This window comes from Pocillopora damicornis, chromosome 13, assembly GCF_964200805.1.
Source record: "Pocillopora damicornis chromosome 13, jaPocDami1.2, whole genome shotgun sequence".
NCBI classification, from domain to species: domain Eukaryota; kingdom Metazoa; phylum Cnidaria; class Anthozoa; order Scleractinia; family Pocilloporidae; genus Pocillopora; species Pocillopora damicornis.
Genome location: NC_142682.1, coordinates 15,505,750 through 15,523,245, shown reverse-complemented (window position 1 = coordinate 15,523,245; position 17,496 = coordinate 15,505,750). Strand labels below are relative to the sequence as shown.

The 17,496-nt window shown below is 39.9% G+C and overlaps 2 protein-coding genes across 4 annotated transcripts; one reads left to right on the top strand and one right to left on the bottom strand.

Moving 5' to 3' along the window:
• The first annotated feature begins 1,056 nt into the window (after positions 1–1,056).
• LOC113686948 (protocadherin-1) lies at positions 1,057–9,632 on the top strand. The gene is made up of 2 exons (XM_027204634.2): positions 1,057–2,554; positions 6,907–9,632. Exons 1-2 carry the CDS (start codon positions 1,874–1,876, stop codon positions 8,911–8,913), a joined length of 2,688 nt encoding a protein of 895 aa, XP_027060435.2. The 5' UTR covers positions 1,057–1,873; the 3' UTR covers positions 8,914–9,632.
• A 341-nt stretch (positions 9,633–9,973) lies between these two features.
• LOC113686950 (uncharacterized) lies at positions 9,974–16,863 on the bottom strand. 3 transcript variants are annotated; one of them, XM_089190850.1, is made up of 8 exons: positions 16,672–16,863; positions 14,668–14,749; positions 14,290–14,313; positions 13,734–13,943; positions 12,860–12,882; positions 12,242–12,356; positions 11,501–11,515; positions 9,974–10,868 (listed from the first exon to the last, which is right to left on the bottom strand). In XM_089190850.1, exons 2-8 carry the CDS (start codon positions 14,720–14,722, stop codon positions 10,405–10,407), a joined length of 906 nt encoding a protein of 301 aa, XP_089046976.1. In that variant the 5' UTR covers positions 14,723–14,749; positions 16,672–16,863; the 3' UTR covers positions 9,974–10,404. The 3 variants fall into 3 exon arrangements, with proteins under 3 accessions (XP_089046976.1, XP_089046975.1, XP_027060437.2); XM_089190849.1 differs by having other exon boundaries at positions 16,594–16,709; XM_027204636.2 differs by lacking the exon at positions 16,672–16,863 and adding an exon at positions 15,885–16,035.
• Between the last annotated feature and the right edge of the window lie 633 nt (positions 16,864–17,496).

Genomic DNA, 17,496 nt, shown 5'->3' with positions numbered 1-17,496 from the left:
GACCTTTGTTTCACGTTGTTTTCTGGCTTATTTTCCTTGTGAACTAAAACTCTATGATCAACACAATCCAGCGATGATGTTCAAATGCATATCTCATTTAGAATCAGTACCCCTGCCGTTTCAAAATGATTGCCAGCTGTTTTGAATTAAAAGCACTCCACATCAGTCCAGGCCACATACAGCTTTCAGAGATAAACAGTTCGCTTCAGGCAGTAAGGATAAATTTATAACTGGCAAATAGCCCGGAACCTAAGATTTTGTGAGTCATAACATTTTCTCTGGCCAGCCATAAGGGTTAATAGGAATAATGATAATCAACAAGAGCGTCATTTTGCAGTGTAGTTCTTCATATTCAAATTAATGTTAATAAAATAAATACAGTAATAAAACAAAAAACTCCCCCCTTGCCAAGACAAGTTAGTAGTTGTAAAAGTCGCCAGAAAGTCTCCTTTGAAAAAGTGAATTTGCTGAGGGAGGCGCACATGTAACAGCGTATCTCGCCGCTATAGAGCTGTCAGTTGACCAGCCGTTTTTCGAAGCAATTAATCTTTGATAGTGTGGCCTTTTTTGACCTAAGTAAGCCGGCGGTGATTAATTCACAATAGCAATAATTTACAACATTCTTACTCCTGATGCATGTATAAATGAGTTTCTGCGTTATCGAAATTTAATTTGATTTCTCTTTCTCCGAAAAACACTAACCTCAAAAAAGAAAACATTTATCTTCAACCACGCGCGTTCTGCTTGTCGCATGGCACACACGATCTACATTTAGACGTGTGTCAGAAGACGTAAACATAGTTGAAGTATTTTTTGCTGTTATAAAGTAATGATATTGAATTGATCTTGAATGCGCGTTTGTATTGGACGTTTCAGAGTGGAAATGTTTCAAAAATAGCGTCGAAGTCTAAACCGCAAAATGTTAGAACTTTCGATTCTCGACACCTAGACGCGATCGCGAATATATCAGATCCATTTCGACTGTTTGGTATGCAATTAGTCATTTCACTCTGAGAAGAATTTGTATACAACTCCTTTCAACACGCTTCCGTTGTGTGACATTCATTGTCTGTGTTAATTGTATTAAAATTCCCTCAGGGAATTGTTTGATGATTGACTGGTCAACACCTCTTCAACGACGACAGAAGGAAAAGGGTACTTTACCATGAGTAATAGCTCCTGTTAATGCGGCAGACAGGAAAAGAAACGGTCAGTTTACCGTCAGAAATGTCCATGCACTTGACAAGACCAAAATAACGGGATTGAAGTCAAGCCAGAGAAAAACAATAACGAGGGGCGTTCGTTTAAAGATGTTAAGTGGTTGAAGTATACACAAGCGTTGAGCGCCGGTTCGTTTGCAATCACGATTTCTTCTCACGCCTCTCTGACGGTCCTGAGGCTAGTTCCTTTGTTCACACGGCCACATACTTTAAATATTTACGTGAATGCACGAATGAAACTGAATTTTCTTTCATCGGCGTCATCATTAATCGAGGTGTCTTCCTAATTTTGGTTTATTTTATCGAGAAGCGTCATGGAGGGAGGACTACGTTTGCGGCCCGTAATCATATTTTCACTGCTAACGTTTTGCGCGTCCACCGACGTAATGAAATTTCAAGTTTTTGAAGAACAAGACGAAGGAACTTTCGTGGGAGACATGTCTGAGAGTCGCATGGTCAGAACATTGTCCTAGAATAAAAACTTAAAAGGAGAGCTTCGATTCCAGTTTCAAGGATCTCTACAAACGTCATTTAAAATCGACGAAACCACAGGAATTATTCGAACTGCTGCTAAGTTAGACCGCGAAAACTTGTCTCTTGAGAATGACGATGATACATTTCAGATTCAAGTGAAGGTTTCAAAAGGACCTGTGATGCTACCTCTACCGACAGAAATAAAAGTCTTAGACGTCAACGATCACAGCCCTATTTTTGCGGGGAAGATTGAAAATATATCGGTTTCCGAGTCTGCTCCGTTGGGTGCCGAATTCCCCGTGACAGTGGCAGAAGATACCGACATTGGCAACTATTCCGTTGAAAGTTACGAGATTGTGAAGAGAAATGACAGTGACACTTTTGATCTAGTACTCTCGAAACCGACTTCAGAGATCACGAAGCTTAAACTCGTGGTTTCGAAAAGGCTTGACCGAGAAATTAATGAAAGCTTTTTCATGGAGATCGAAGCAAGAGATGGAGGAAGCCCGCGCAAAGTTGGTCGCAAAGGAATACGAATTACAGTCTTGGATTCGAACGATCATATCCCGAAGTTTAGCCAGAATCTCTATGTCGGGGAAGTGAGAGAAAATTCTCCCGCAGGAACCTTGGTGTTAAATGTGACCGCGACAGACAAAGACATCGGCACCAACGGAGAGATTTCCTATTCTCTTAATTCTCGACTTCAATATAAAGACTTGTTCAGTTTAGATGCACGAACTGGCGAGTTACGAACAAAAGCTGTTTTGGATTATGAGCGCTTTAAGGATTACCAATTGGAAGTGACAACAAGAGACAGAGGGCCGGATTCAATTCCAACAACTTCTTACGTCAACGTGAAGGTTAGTGCATGTGCGTTAATTTGAATTAAATTTTTCCTTCAAGGAGCTCCCTATCATGAAAGTCAACGGTCTCTCATTTTATCCATAACTCCATAATGTCGTGATAAAGTTAATAGCGCGGAGATAAATAGCTATTTTGAAATTTATTGTGTATCATTCTGGTAGTATAAATACCAGTTTGACTTCTAGGGCTTGGTGAGTCCCTGATGAAATTTACACATGGATTTGCACTTGAACTCAACACCTATTGACAAGCAAACCACAGAGCTAATGAAAGCTAAGAAAGACGCGCGGAAAGTGCTTTCATCGTTCCTAAGCCGCAGAATGGAAAGAAATATTTATTGCTTGGCTTCAATTAAATACGGATTTTCTAATTCTATCTCTTTTCTAATTTTTAATACACTACACGGCTTTGGGAGCCGAAATTAATTAAGGTTCCTTGTTAAAACTGCGAAGCAACTTTACCGAGACAAACAATGAGCTCTATAGTTTTCTAGAAATCTGCCACAAAAAAGCTTGCCGCCTTCGCGTGAAATGTGGCACTTAGCGCTATTAACTCTTCGCTGCGATATGGCAAAGATTATTGCTTTTTTAAATTACATCATATTATATTTTCGATTCTGTTATCGTTTACAGACAACTCAGAATATTTTTAGGCAATATTTGTATGGAAATCTTGACTCTCTGTATTGCTTTTATCGAGTGTTACAGTTCGATCCCTTTGTTAGACTTTTTTAAACACCTTTGTGGTTAGCGAGTATACTATTTCTAAATGCTTTGATTCAGGAGAAAAATGATTAGTTTTGTTTTTCATTGATGGAGATAAACATCAGTCGCTGATGAACCCTTATCATATAAGTCCCTATTATTCCCTGCTGTGAATTCAATGATGTGAACTTGTTAGCCACAATACAGTTTTGTGCCCACCCAGTCAAGCCTTGTCACGCCGATTAAGGACTAATGCCTTGACGTATGAAGTATCTCTTAGCTTAAACGCACAAAAGGTTTAAAGAATCGGCAATCGTTCTTATCTCTTTGTATTTATTCCGTAGAAAGACTTTTATACTGTAATGGATCGCGGTTTTCAAATAAAAACTGTCGTGGTTGCTTCACGCTTCCGTTTTCACAAAGGTCCACTATCGTTTCTTCTGTGATTGACACTACTGTTTCCAAAGGCTTTACCACGGCGCTTTAATCCTAAGTGACAGCCTACTTCGGATTTGCATATGTTCTAAAAAGACCCATTCAGTTCGTCGTGTTTTTATTTGCAAATAATTTAAAACAAAGTAAATATTCCCAACCGGGGAACTCACGTCTTTGTTCAATATTTGCAAGGCGTTTTCCTGTACTAAAAGCCTCTGAAATTGGAACCATTTTTATCTAAAAAGGGTAACATTCACTTTATACTCGTTAGTGTACTCTTCAGATGTGATCGTGGACGGCAGCTGCCACGTTATCTTTCGATCAATCTTTCCTCGTGTGAGGCCCTCCACGCATGCATTCCAGCTAGGATCTCGTAGCGAGCAGTTCGGCGAAGGCGCAAAACATCCGCGCCAACTTGAAGTGGGTTAAATAAATTTCACCAGTATATTCAAATTTGCTAGGACGTAATTAAAAACTAGCATGCTTTTCCGGAAATCGAGGATGTTTCTTAATCCTCTTGTTTCGTGGGGGTATTTGATGTGTAGACCAAAATCCTTCAAATGTTGTCAGCACAAAAATGCTTGTTTACATTTTAGGGAAAAGTGAAGTAACCTTCAAGGACTCCAGCGTTGTTCGGGCAGTCTTCAATGAAGTATTTATTTTGTGGCTTTGAAAAGATGTCAGCTGTTTATGTCAAAAAGTGTGTACTTTGTGGGGTGTCTTTTTGTCTAAGAATTGTCAAACTCCAAACTAAAAGAAAGACATGAAAGAAGTTGCGACAGTGGGGGCCATTTTTCACGCTTGCACTTTTCTTTTTCATGGAATTTTCGTTTTGATTTTAACTCAATATCAATGTGTTATTTTTTCAGAAAAAGTATATTTGTATTTTTGTTTTGCAAAACCACGTGCTGATTTGCCGATGTATTTAATCCATGTTGATTTCATTCACCTCCTCGTGTTTAAAATTCAATGATGTAAACAGCATGTGATCCTTAAATTTGAAAACTTTTTGTCGCATTTATGTATTGGGTTTACCAAATGTCTCTCTAAGTTCTATGTTTACTGTTGAGAATTCACTGGAAAAAGGGTGGGAAAGTTCAAAGATATCTAGACGAGTTTATGTTTGTAATGGATTGATCGTCGACGGCTGTCAAAGGAATGAAATTAGTATATTGCACATGAGTGAAACCTACACACGATCGCCCGCCAAAGCGGAAGTGAAGTCAAATTTCTACAGCAAAAAAACGTCAGGCGTCAAATTCAAGCCCTGTTTGTGTTGTATGTTGCGCGTAGAAAAAATCCTTATTTTTTCATGAAAAATACGTGTTTTTTTTTTCTTTTTTTGCTGTCCAAAGAGTCATTTTTTTTGTCTTTTTCGTGTGCGCAAGGTTTGAAAAATGAAAAGATTTTACTTTGACAGTATCCTGCAAGTCTACCAACATAGCTGTTATGAAGAAGATGTCGCCTATAGAGCTGACTTTCATAGCGCCCCATGCTATTTAAAAATCTCTTCAGTAGTTAGCGATTAATTCGTGACCAATCATGTCTTCTGGATATGTGCTTTTGAAAAAAACGGAAACATCTTAAAGAGAGCTCAATTAATGAAAGTTTTTAAGGACATTTGGGGTATTTTTTGGTCACACAAACCGCTGGGTACATGGTACGTGCTCTATCTGCACATAGATAGCATGTTTAAGAATCATTCGTTTCCGATTCTTTCTTTCACGTCTTAACCAATCATTGTATCTTAGTTACGCAGCTTTCCCTCAGGCAAGAAACGATAAATAAATTCATGAAAGTAAAAAGCTGCAATTTAGGATGTCTTTACACCAAAGGCTGTGTGATTTTAGTTTCTGAGTCGACAAATACTTAGAGTTTTGCCCAGCCTCTTTCCAAAAGGTTACGGTTTCTCTGTGACCTTGAATAAATTGAAGCGAACGCCGAACCAATGCATTGTTTTCCAAAATAGGAATTTCTAAGAACCTTTGTTTTTTTTGGTTAAACGAACAATACATTATGATGTGACTCAACCGCTCCGACCGCAATTTATATTCTGGAGCATTCAGCCGAAACAGTCCAAATTCGTTCGTGTATATTGGTTTAGCGGGACAGATGTCTGATTTGTCTAGAGTTTGTATCATGTATGTTGAGAATTGACGTTATTGAAAACAGAGCTGGTCGGTAAATTTTTTGAACAGGTAGATATGTGACCACGAATTGGAAAGATCATAAAACAACATTCCAGAGTTATGCTCAAAATTAAGACCTTGTTCGCGAAATTATACGGTGACGTTTGACTTTTGGGTTTTTTTTATCATTTTTTGCTCAGTGTTTCAATAGATGCGCTCAGCTTCGAGTTTTTATGGCCTTATGCCGTGAAGTACACCCACGCAAAGAAATAGACCCCCTCATCGTGTCGTGTCAGTCACGCTTCGCGGGCGACAATGCCCTTTTTTTTATTTTTCGAGAAAGTCTTGTGTTAATCAGTTCTTTACAATCTACCCGCTCCATCGGGAAATTTTGATATTGCATCTAGCATCATTGGAATGTTTTCGATCAAAACTAATTCACGTTGGAAAGAGATTGAACGTGGATTTAATTTCATAAGCCTTAACTGAGAATGATTCAATCATAATCCGTGTCTTTCTAATCTATTTCTTCCCCCCATTTTTGCATCCTAATTATTTTCCGCCCGAAAAAGCCCGATGTTTACTTTTCGCTAGGCTTTTCGTGGAAATCGGATTGGAGTTTTGAATTTGGTGGAAATTGTCTCCCCCTGTGGGGTGGTTCTCGGAAATATAGAATGGAATACTAACAAGAAGTCGTCGTTCGATCTGCTTGTTCAGGGATTTCCTTCCATTTCAATTTCTTATGCGTAGAGACATGGGGAAAAAAGACGCGTTAAATCTCGGCTTGGTAAAAGAAATAACATTCAAACTAAGGGACAGCCTGAGTTCAAAGGAAAATGAAATTAAAAATGGTTTTGCGTGTTTTCGACGTGTAGTTAATATCCGGAAGTATTTGTGTGAGCCTATTATACTTACGCCAATAAGAGCTAAAAGATGGATTAGTTGCATACTGGGTTCTGAAGTAACTTCTTCATAAGTGTCTGAGACTTTAAGCTTTCAATATTAAGTCTACCTCCAAGAAATGTAAGACCGCTCTTCATTTTAACATTTTTTAAAAACACTTTTTAAACTTCTTTTCAGGTCCTAGACGAGAACGACAACGCACCGGAAATCTCTGTCACTCTCTTTCCAGATGAATTCGACGAACAAGGCAAGATTCCCGAAGATATCGCCCTTAAGACGTCTATTGCTCAGGTAACAGTGCGCGACAAAGACAGCGGGAGCAATGGTCACGTGAAAGTCGCGCTACAACACCACAAGGATGACTTTGGTCTGCAGGAAATGTTCGCTGGGCTATACATCCTGCAAATTCGGCACCCGCTGAGTCTAGACCGCCATGATCAGTACAAGATCAAGATCGTTGCCGAGGATCAAGGTTCTCCAATTTCACAAAACAGTAGTTATGTGCTCGTTGTTAAGGTGGCTGACAGCAACAGAAACGCTCCAAGGTTCGATCAAAAGCTTTACAATGTAGGCGTGAATGATGACGTCAAGCTAGGGACCATCATCACCACGCTGACGGCGACCGACGAGGATGACGGGAATAATAGTGAGTTAACTTATAGCCTGGAGGACATGCGCATTGGTGAGCGCAATGGCAGCGTTGAGGAAGTGACAAAATGGTTTGCTATCGATTCCAAAACTGGACAAGTGCGAGTGCTCAGAAAGTTGTGGTGTGCTTTCACTCCTTACTTCCAGTTGAACATTGGTGTTCGGGATAACGGCCGGGTGCCTTTTCATGGTAAAACTACCCTAAAAATTTCCGTCCCGTGTTCAAAGAACACGTACAACTTTAGTGTAACAGAGAATGAACCCGAAGGAGTTGAAGTCGGAAGAGTTCCACTCGAGCCTATCGAAAGCAACAGACCACTTCGTATAAGGCTACTCACGCATACTGCGGAATTTGCTATAGATGAGAACAAGAGTACAATAACGACAAAAAGAAAGCTCGACCGTGAGAGAAACAGCTCTTATTCCTTAATTGCTGTTATAACTGATGGAAGAGTCGCCATGAATGTTACCGTTTTTGTTAAGGTGGAGGATATCAATGACAATGCTCCCATTTTCGTTGGTTTGGAAAACAGTCATAATCTGACATTATCCGGTGCACTTTTCGTTGGGGAAACTGTACTGAGGCTTCGAGCGACTGACAGAGATTCTGGAGCTAACGGTCTTGTTAAATTCTTCATCGTTAGTGGCAATAAGGATCGAGTATTCCATTTGAACAAGCGCACTGGAAAGATCACGCTTAACAAGGAGCTCAGTAGAAAATTGTACATTTTAACCATTAGAGCAGCAGATTCGGGAGACGTTGAGAACGAAGCTTATCTGCGGTTGATAATTTCGGTCAGATACATAACTCCTCCACCGCCACCTCCAAGTTTTCCTGGAGACGGGTCTATCAACGATGATGGCGAGGTAGAATCGCGGACCGGAATCGCAGGGTTCTTTTCGGATTCTAAGATGATCATTATTGTCGGAGCCTGTGCTGGTTTTGTGATCCTTTCAATTCTTCTTGTCGCGGTTTTCATCTTGAAGTTCAGGCGTAAGGATAAAAGGCGAGAAGATAAGCGTGGTAGCTACCACGAACCGGATATAAGTCGGGAAGATGCTTTGAAAGCTTCCAAGAAAATGTTCCAACAAGCGACCACAAATCCTAGTCAAGCCGCCGAAGCTTACTTGTACGCCTCACGAAAGCACCCGATTCACGTGTCGCCAATCCCGATAAAAAAGATGCACTCAGCAATGACATATCAAGCTCCACCGGGGCCAGCTTCCCCCACAAAAGACTCGCGGCAAGATATGTATTACCCATTTGTTCAGGGTGTAGTCGAGTGCCACAGTAGCGAGGATGAAGCGGACAGTGGGCATGGTGAGAGCTCTCATGAGTCCACTCCTTATTACCCTCACAGTCCCCCATCCAAAAAGAGAGAGGACGATTTTCGGTCTTCGCAGCATCATCATCATCACCCTCACCGGGCCCGTAGCCCTGGTATGCCACCACCTCCTCCACCATACGAGGAAGTTCAAAGGAAGAGAGCCTACGTAAGCATTTCTGGTATCACGCATTCCACAACAGAGCTGTAATATTGTGGAAGGTATTGACACGAACTGAACTATGTCCTTTAGTAAGTTTAGTCCCCATTATCACAACTCGGGTACCTTTTGGTCTTTGTTTTCAGTCCTTCGCTGGTTGTAGGTTGTAGGATTCAGTTACCGTTGCAATTCTTTACCCCCACAGGACTTGTCATTTAAGAGTCCTTACGTCCATAAATTTCTTCTCTTTCCTTTCTTATAGACATATTTTATCGCGTCGGTCTCTCCTTCTTTCCCCTTAGTACAGTAACAAAGACTGTGAAACACTCGAAACCCGCTTAAAATTGTATATTCACGTTGATATTCGTGATCAAACGATTTAAATTAATGAAAATGCGAAATTGGCCTGCCTGCCGCCTGCCACCCGATACATTTTGTACAATGATAGAATATTTATAGAGAGCAGGACAGTTCTGTATCTTTTGAACAATGGATACTCGTTGCGTTATCTCAAAATTAAGACTCTCTTAAACTTTAGAGGTCTAATGAGACTATTTATAAGCTACGAACGATAATGTTCAAACGTTGGTTATCTTGGTGCGCTGATCAGCAAGGGTGGCGTGAAGATGTTAATTTTTATATAACACGAATATGATTAGGGTATTATAGAATCGTTTTTCTTAATGTGAAAGGAAAATTGATTTTTTTACAATTCTAAGTAGTGATTAACTGCAATAAAAGAATTAGTCTTAAGAAAGACGTACTTTAAAGTGGCTACAAAGTTTTTGTTGTCTGTTTTTGTATCCTTTTTTGTTAAAATTGTTTTCGTTGTGACTGTGATAGCTGCCAGAATCTTTTTCCGGATAGAAGCTGGAAAAAGTGTAGAGAAGTTATTGGACGTGACCACATGCAAACTTAGCTCCCTAAGTTGACAAGGCGTAGAAAAAGGGAAAAGGAATTTATGAGAGAGAAAGATTCAGAAACAAAGGATGCGTCGGTGGGAGTGTAGGGGAGGTACACATGCTTACCTTGGACAATTTGTACCGACCCAGGGCAGTCTAGGACCAGAAATTATTTCTTCCCTTATCTAAAATATAAGTGAAGATGCCGGTTGCAAATGATTCTTGTTTATTCCTTTTTCTGCAGTTACCATTACATTGTCTTGGCCACAACTACTTTGCTACACTATACTCCTATTCTAACCAATTAGCCAGAGGGGTATGTACATGAGGAATCGTCAATGACAGGAAGATTCGTCATAATATGCATTAGTCGCCGGCGAGGCGAGTCCTCTTTGCTTAGTTATCTTCAGGCTTTCCCTCATATGATGAGCCATTCGTTATTTTATTTATTCTTTGTGGGAGGTAGAAAAAATGGTTATGTGTGCCTATTTTGTTGATGAGTTCAAACCTGATTTCTGGCGGTACAAAACACTTCGCTTCTGAGAACCGTTATATCTGATAACAGCGCGAGCTTTCATTTACAATTAGGGGAAAGTAATTAGTCAGATGTTCTCACATCAGATGTTCCAAAGCAACTTATTTATTGAAGAGTCTTGCTTCGGCCCCAGCCGGGTTGTGGTGCAATCATGGGAGTAGCCTGGGGAGGATTCACGCTGTCGGGTACATCAGCTAAAGGTTGCTGCTGTTCTTCTGTCGGAGGAGGTTGTAGAAAGTCATTCTGATCGGTGGGAGGAGGGTTATCATTTTGAAAAGCCAGAGGCTGATTCTCGTTTTGAAAAGCATTTACAAGAGAGGCGTCATTCAATCCTGTTTCCGCGCTTGGTTGAGTTCCGCCAAAATTTGTCTGTGGGGCGGCTTCACTGCCGAGCTCTTCATTTTGAAATGCAGCCATTGGTGGCACGGCAGGTGGAAACGGTGCCATTGGCTGTGGATAGAAAGGTGCCTGTGGTTGCTGTTGGTATGGCGATGGTTGCTGGAACATGGGAGGTGCATAACTTGGCTGCACATGATTCGCTGGCATCGAGGGAGGGCCAGGTGGAGGTGCTAGTGGTTAGATGAAAACACAGTCAAGGAAACCGTCTTCAATATCTTTTTTCTAGGCATTTGTGAGACTGGTACCAAGTATTGTAGGGGTGGCTACCAAATCTAGGCGCGGTAGCCAAGGGTGAGTTCAAAAAACGATATGCAGTTGCGACTGGCGGTTTTGTCCGTATTAAAAACTGTTTCTTTTAGAGGTTTTGTCTCTCTTAGATTCCCTCTTGTCCACCGAGTGGAAGTTAACGTAAGGTGTACTGGATACAGAACAGTTTTATTTTTTAAATTTTTGTTTAACCTTTGTCATTGCTACCCATTTTAAGCTATGACTGGATGTAGTAAGTCAAAACGTAGGTTTTTCAAGTCTCGGTCGTCAATTATCATGACAAACTTTCTCGGGAAGAGAATAGGAAGAGTTGGATTAAGAACAAGTTTCAGAGAACAGTACGTCTCAATAATTTAAAGTAGTTATAAGCCGGTGGACAAACTTTCTGGATCCAGCCCTGCGAGGCAGGCTAAACCTGATAAGCGTGAGAAAGCCAAAAGTCATGCGTGCAAGGATGAAGAGAGTTCTGGTTCCTAGTGCCTACTCTCTCTCTGACAGGTTTGTTGATTTAAATCTAAAAAATTACGTTTTTTACCTGCAGGAGCGGCAGCTGCTCCCAAAAAAACCATGACAGTACATGAAAACGAAATAGAAACAGAAGAGAAATGTTTTAAAAACTGTAAACATGATCCACTGGATCAATTAACGAGAAACGAACCGGTTCACTCAGAACCTATTTAATATAATCTCCTCTAATTGACCCGTAAGTAAAGAGGAGGAAATTTCACGGTCCCCTCTTAGAATATACCTAAAAAAAAAGAGAGCTGTTACTTCCGAAGGAATTGAAAATACGAAAGGTATTCCTAATATTAACAGAGATGGGGAGTTTCTAACAAATGCTATCAATGATTTGCAGGTAAAGATGATGTTCTTAAACACCTTTCATCTACACTCCCGAAGTAAACGGAGGAGCAGGATTGAATTTTTGCGATAAGCCCGTCGGGTAAAGAAAATGTTCTTAGACACCTTTCATCTACAACTCCCGAAGTAAATGGAGGGGTAGGATTCAATTTTTCGGATAAGCTCGTCAGCTTGGCTTATATTAACTATAACACTGTCAATGCATATCTCGCTCTGCAATGGAACAAGGAAATTTTTCCGGCCTTTCCCTCTCTACCTGTGTAGTAAGGCCCGCCTTCTAAACGGCTCAAACCCCTTCTGACTACGACTAGAAATTTTTTCCATACCACCTCTGTCTCACCACTTAACTCTTTCTTTCCTCCCATTGGCTCATAAAGAAGAAAAATCGATTTCCAAAGTGAATCATTTTACTCACCCGACGGATCCTTGATACATGTTGGTCTATTGACAGCAATGGCATCCTTACATTTGGGCATTACACATGGAACATACTGAACCTTGCACGTTTGGCCAACTGGACACTGGAATTTCTGATCAAGAGAAAAAAGTAACAAAAATACTGTAACGTTAAGAAAAATAAATTGCACCGCTGAACGTGCTCGAAGCTGTTCTAGATTAGAATAATATATATCTAGAAAACACTCCAGTGCGGTTTCGTTGCCGAAGTTGTTTTGAGACTTCATTCTGTAACTGCAAGAGAATGTAAACTCAGTTCATATTTTCTTGGTAACTGGTCATGGTTACTGAAGAAACTTGAGCAAACTGAAAATAATCAATCAAACGCAGGACCTGACGACCACGTTATGCGCTTTGACGCTACCTCTTCTCTTCTCTTCCGCCTGAGGATGTGGAAATGAAGTTGGCTTTCTGTGGTTTTTTTTCAATGTTTTATTTCAGGTTTTCGCTGAATCGGTAACTGAATTGTTCGACCTCACTAAACGCTTTGATTGCTTTGACTTTATTGGCTAGAGAACTGTGAAACACTGCTGTGAGTTATCAACCATCCTTGATAAAAATAATTCATATGACTTACCTTGCATGGGTCAGGATCTCTCACTAAAAAAAACAACGAAAAATTCGATCAAAAAATGGAACGATTAACCCTTAATTGTTCAAGATCTTATCGGTAATTCTCCTAACTGTCTGTCATACAATTCTTATTATGTTAATTCTGAGAATTTGGTACTGGATCAACTAGAAAATCCTCAAACTTAAATTTTTTTCTTTCTTCTCATCACATGTCTGATTGATATTGTATTAATATTTTAAGGAGAAATTGTGTGTTGGTCACTTGTGGAGGTTAAGGTGATTCACAAAAGGAAAACACCTCTCCCTGAAGGAGATACTTCAGGATGCTTTGGTATATTTAGCTTTGTAAGAAAAGAAAATCACAAGAGAGACGATTGTAACCCGACAGGGATCGATCAAGGATTGCTAAGGATAGAAAGGGTTAAAACGGAATGGTAAGAACGGGGTTTAAAAATCATGAATCAATTTGCACAATAGTCTGTTTGCTAACCTTCTATTTTCCCTCAAATCATAGTTCGCAGCGAAAGCGAGATTATTGAGAAAGGATGTGATAGCAAAGGGTAGGTATTTTCCTCCCCCCTCCTCATCCGTTCTCGCCTTCTTACATCCCGCTTCCTCTCGAAACTATATAAAAAGGCTGTGAATGAGCCTGCGTGGCTGACGAGTTTGTGTATGCCTTATGGTTTTGTGTGCGCCAGGAGATGTACGGCGGGGCCGCCAGTGGAAAATCAATTGCGTCCCAAGTCCCTCTTAGCTTCGCCGCTCATCGCTGTGTCGCTCCCAAAACCACCAGATATGCATTGCGCAGACTAGTGGAGGATACACTTCGACATGGTTATTTTATTAATCGCTCCATTAATCAGACTGGTAAGTCTTACTTGTGGGGGTGCAGACCATGCCACCGCAATAGTTCCTACAGCACTTGCGGTCTGCATCACAGTGACTGTCTTCTGAACACTCGGAATCGGTACATTTTGGATTGGCGTCATCTGGCAGCACATAAGCGACTCCCCAAAAATTCAAGCGAGGATCCTTTATCTTGAAGTTATTCTCCGGTTTTGCGCACAAACCGGTACGGGACAGATATCCTGAGAAACAGATAGTCGAAAAGAACATAACCGCCAGTTCCTCGCTATATATTCGCACTTTACAGCATTTCATAAGGCTACCCTAACTGGTTTTCAAAAACCAAACTACATTCCTGGTTAGGCTGAGACATTGTGAGAGCAAAGTGCCTTGCCTAAGAACGCAATGACCCAATATGGGGTATAACTCTAACTCAGACTCATCGATCACTGAGTCCCAACGCACAAAGCATCATGGAAAAACGTCTACCTTATATGGTAATTGCACCTTTCTCGATAGATATGTTATAGTAGTGTGGTTTTCATTTCATTTTTTCTAGTACAGTGAAAAATCTCTATCGCAACTTACCTCTTTTATTTCTCTTAATTGAACCTGTGTGGAGACAACATAATATTAAGTTATTTCATAAGTGATGGTATTCAGGCAAAGGCGCAGATCCTGGAAATTTTGTTTAAGGGGGAGGGGATCCAAATTTTGCCGGATTCAGTAAAACACATTTTTTTACGCCAGAGGCTAATTAAGTTAAGAAATATTAAAAGATTAGTGAGTTTTAAATACTTCACGTTACGCAGCAATATACGATCCTGTCGTTGGAAGAATTGAAGCTTTAGATTTGTTGTGACAATACCCAAAGGCCTGTTGGGAGCGGGGTATGGAGCCCGGGACCCTCCCCCTGAATATACCTCTATGGCACCATAAACTTAAAAACTTTAGCGAAAGAGTTACCTGCGTGACAGAGTAGGACATATCCAGCCAAAAGTAAAACTACAAATGCCCTCATACTTCAACTCATCCAGGGGTTGAACTCCTGCAGTGAATAAAAGAGGGATCAACAGTAAAGCACAAATAACAAAGCTTGAGTCCTTATAAATAAAGAAATATGAACCACGTTTATGCAAACGACGAAGAGCAAGCATCGATCTTTGGGTTTTTGCCTTTCAGGCCATTTGTTCACAATAATGTGGATTTATTGCATGTTTTGTGGTTAAGAGAAATTCGTCTTCTTTTCCGCCAGATCTAATAAAAATTAAAGGGAAGACTGCGAAAGCAGTGTTCGAAAAAAAACGTGGTTCTCAACCTGTTAAGTTAAAAAAAAAATTCAGACTAACGTGTAGACGTGCGAAAAAATATATATTATTTCCTTAATTGAATTAACGTAATTCGCAGTGTGGGGGTTTTCATAGACTGGTTAAGCCGGGTGTTAAATCTCTTACTATATTAATCACCCACAGATGAAGCTAGATTATTGCAATTCCAATTATTTCTTTTTCTAAGGATGTAATTGATACCGTATTTGGAACTTAAAACAGATTTTTAATTAATCTACATCCGCCTCAGACGCCATAATACAATAAAAATAGACGATAATTAGTTTATGAAAAACGCGAGCAGCAAAATTTATCTGTGATTTTGCTTTCTCGAATTTCTTCTTGACTTCAATAGATTTAGTGGTTCTAAAAGATCTAGGTGGAAAAACAAAAATATCTCCCATTCACAACGGGTGAAACAATTTTCATATTACTGCACAAGATAGGATAAATCCAATTCTTGCAATGTAAACGAATGTTCTATATTTCTCCATAGGTGATGTGGATGTATTAATAGAAATATAGGGAGAGGTAAAGGGAATTCAAGAAGAAAATGAATATGCAGCTTTTCTTGTTTCCATAAGGAAATGGAAGATACTCTGACTTAACGCTATGGACCACTGTACAAGAGAGCAAAGCGTAGTGAACTCTAAAATTGAATAATGTTAGTTATTGATAGAAGAGAAGTTGCTTATTAGAAGCTTCCATCACATGAATTTCATGCTTGGCGATCATTACCGCTGATTAAAACTTTTTAATTCCATGCTCGAACACCGTTTTGGGGGAAAGAAAGAGAAAAATCTACGCGAAGGATAATTTACGACTAAAATGAACCAATAATGACTTCTTTCTCACCCTTTACGCTTAAAACTTTCAAATTTGGTTCCAAAGATAAGATAGCGTTTGAGCAATGATCATACACTCGTTATCTCATCATACATTGCGGTGTAGGCCTCGATAATATTCGTTTATAGTGAGTTTGTCTGGATCAGTTTAAGATTTATCTATGGTCTGGGTACCCGTTTGTTGTAATGACAGGTTGTCGATGGTTTTACACATGAATAAGCTCACAACAATTCTTTTGATTTACTCGAGAAAAAGTTCGGGAGCAGCTTATACGATGTAAACTAAAATTTTATCGTTTCGGGTGTTCGAAAAAAAACACAGTTCCTGATTTTATCTAGTCTGGTGCAATGGTATGACTCTAACTTGAACAAGTGATTCCTTTAATGTCATCAGACCGCCTACTTCCGGTACAACTTCGTATGCCTCGTAATCTTTCGGAGAACTTTACATCAAAGAATCAGCAGCGAGAGAAAAAATCAAAATAACTTGGTTTCTGTAATTACTTTAAAATTGTGTGATTTCTTGCCCGCGGTATTTATGTAGAGTATACCAGAGAGAGTTACAAACGATGTTAACAATTTCAACCTGTAAAATCCTCGTTCTCTTTCCCAATTTTCCCAAACAACCACAACTCGCTAGAGATGGCCATGTAAGGAGTATTCTTAGGAATAATAACATTGGAGTACTCTTAAATTTAGCCTAAAATTAATCAACTCACCTTTTATAAGGGCATATAAAAATTTTTAAGATTTTCTCGCTTTCTTTTCCTCGCGCATAACTAATTTCTTGAAATTACCTCATTTCCCGAGTATGAGAGAATCTGCAACGCTGTGAGCCGCTGACCACAAGGTTTGTCATCTGTAGAAACTGGTGCGTGATCATATCTGCTTTGATGATCCGATCATGATAGCCAATCACTTTTACGAGCTGTGCAGCCGTTTAGTTTAGCCTACTTTCCAAGTAATTGAATAGAAATGTTGTCTTTCTCCTGGAAAAAAGGGAAGTCAAAGGGGTCAAGAGACAAATTGGAGCCATTTACCAAAAACGAAAAATGTTTGTGTGGAGGAAAAGAGAAATTCATGAACAGCAAGGTGCATCGAAATAACTCTCATTTTACATCCGTGGCCTCCTATTTCGCTCAAGAGACCGTTCATCATTTACTGATCCCCCACCCACACGTGGGAAGTTAGTTGGCAGTCAATTTTCTCTAGTCTCCCTTTGATACTCTGTTGGTGGAGACTAATCCCCATCCCCCTTCCGTTTCTCCTGAAAAAAGCTGTGATCCCCCGAAATCCTCCCCCCCCCTTCCCCACCCTTCCCGATAAATAATGACAAGACACTAATTATAAGTTCCATGGACGATAAACTACTGTGAAGTTTGATTGATATTGAACTCTACTTTCATATAAAAAATTTATTTTTTGGACCATTTATCTTCACCGTAATTTGGGAGTTGCATCAGAAAGCGAAGATTGGAGTCAATAATTAAACCAGCCTGGATCATCGATAACTGGACAGTACGTGTGGCTGGAATGTTATCCTCATGAAGTGAATAACATGTGATGTCACAATATTAACAACTTATTTCCTGATGAAAGAAATAACCTCCTCATTTACAACC

Bases quoted from the DNA above. Each gene is read 5' to 3' on its own strand.
- LOC113686948 (XM_027204634.2), top strand. From the start codon at position 1,874: ATGCTACCTCTACCGACAGAAATAAAAGTCTTAGACGTCAACGATCAC. The intron at 2,555-6,906 runs GTTAGTGCATGT...ACTTCTTTTCAG, and splicing joins CTTCTTACGTCAACGTGAAG to GTCCTAGACGAGAACGACAA.
- LOC113686950 (XM_089190850.1), bottom strand. From the start codon at position 14,722: ATGAGGGCATTTGTAGTTTTACTTTTGGCTGGATATGTCCTACTCTGT. The intron at 14,314-14,667 runs GTAACTCTTTCG...GTCTCCACACAG, and splicing joins TGTCCTACTCTGTCACGCAG to GTTCAATTAAGAGAAATAAA. The intron at 12,883-13,733 runs GTAAGACTTACC...TGTTTTTTTTAG, and splicing joins CATGGTCTGCACCCCCACAA to TGAGAGATCCTGACCCATGC.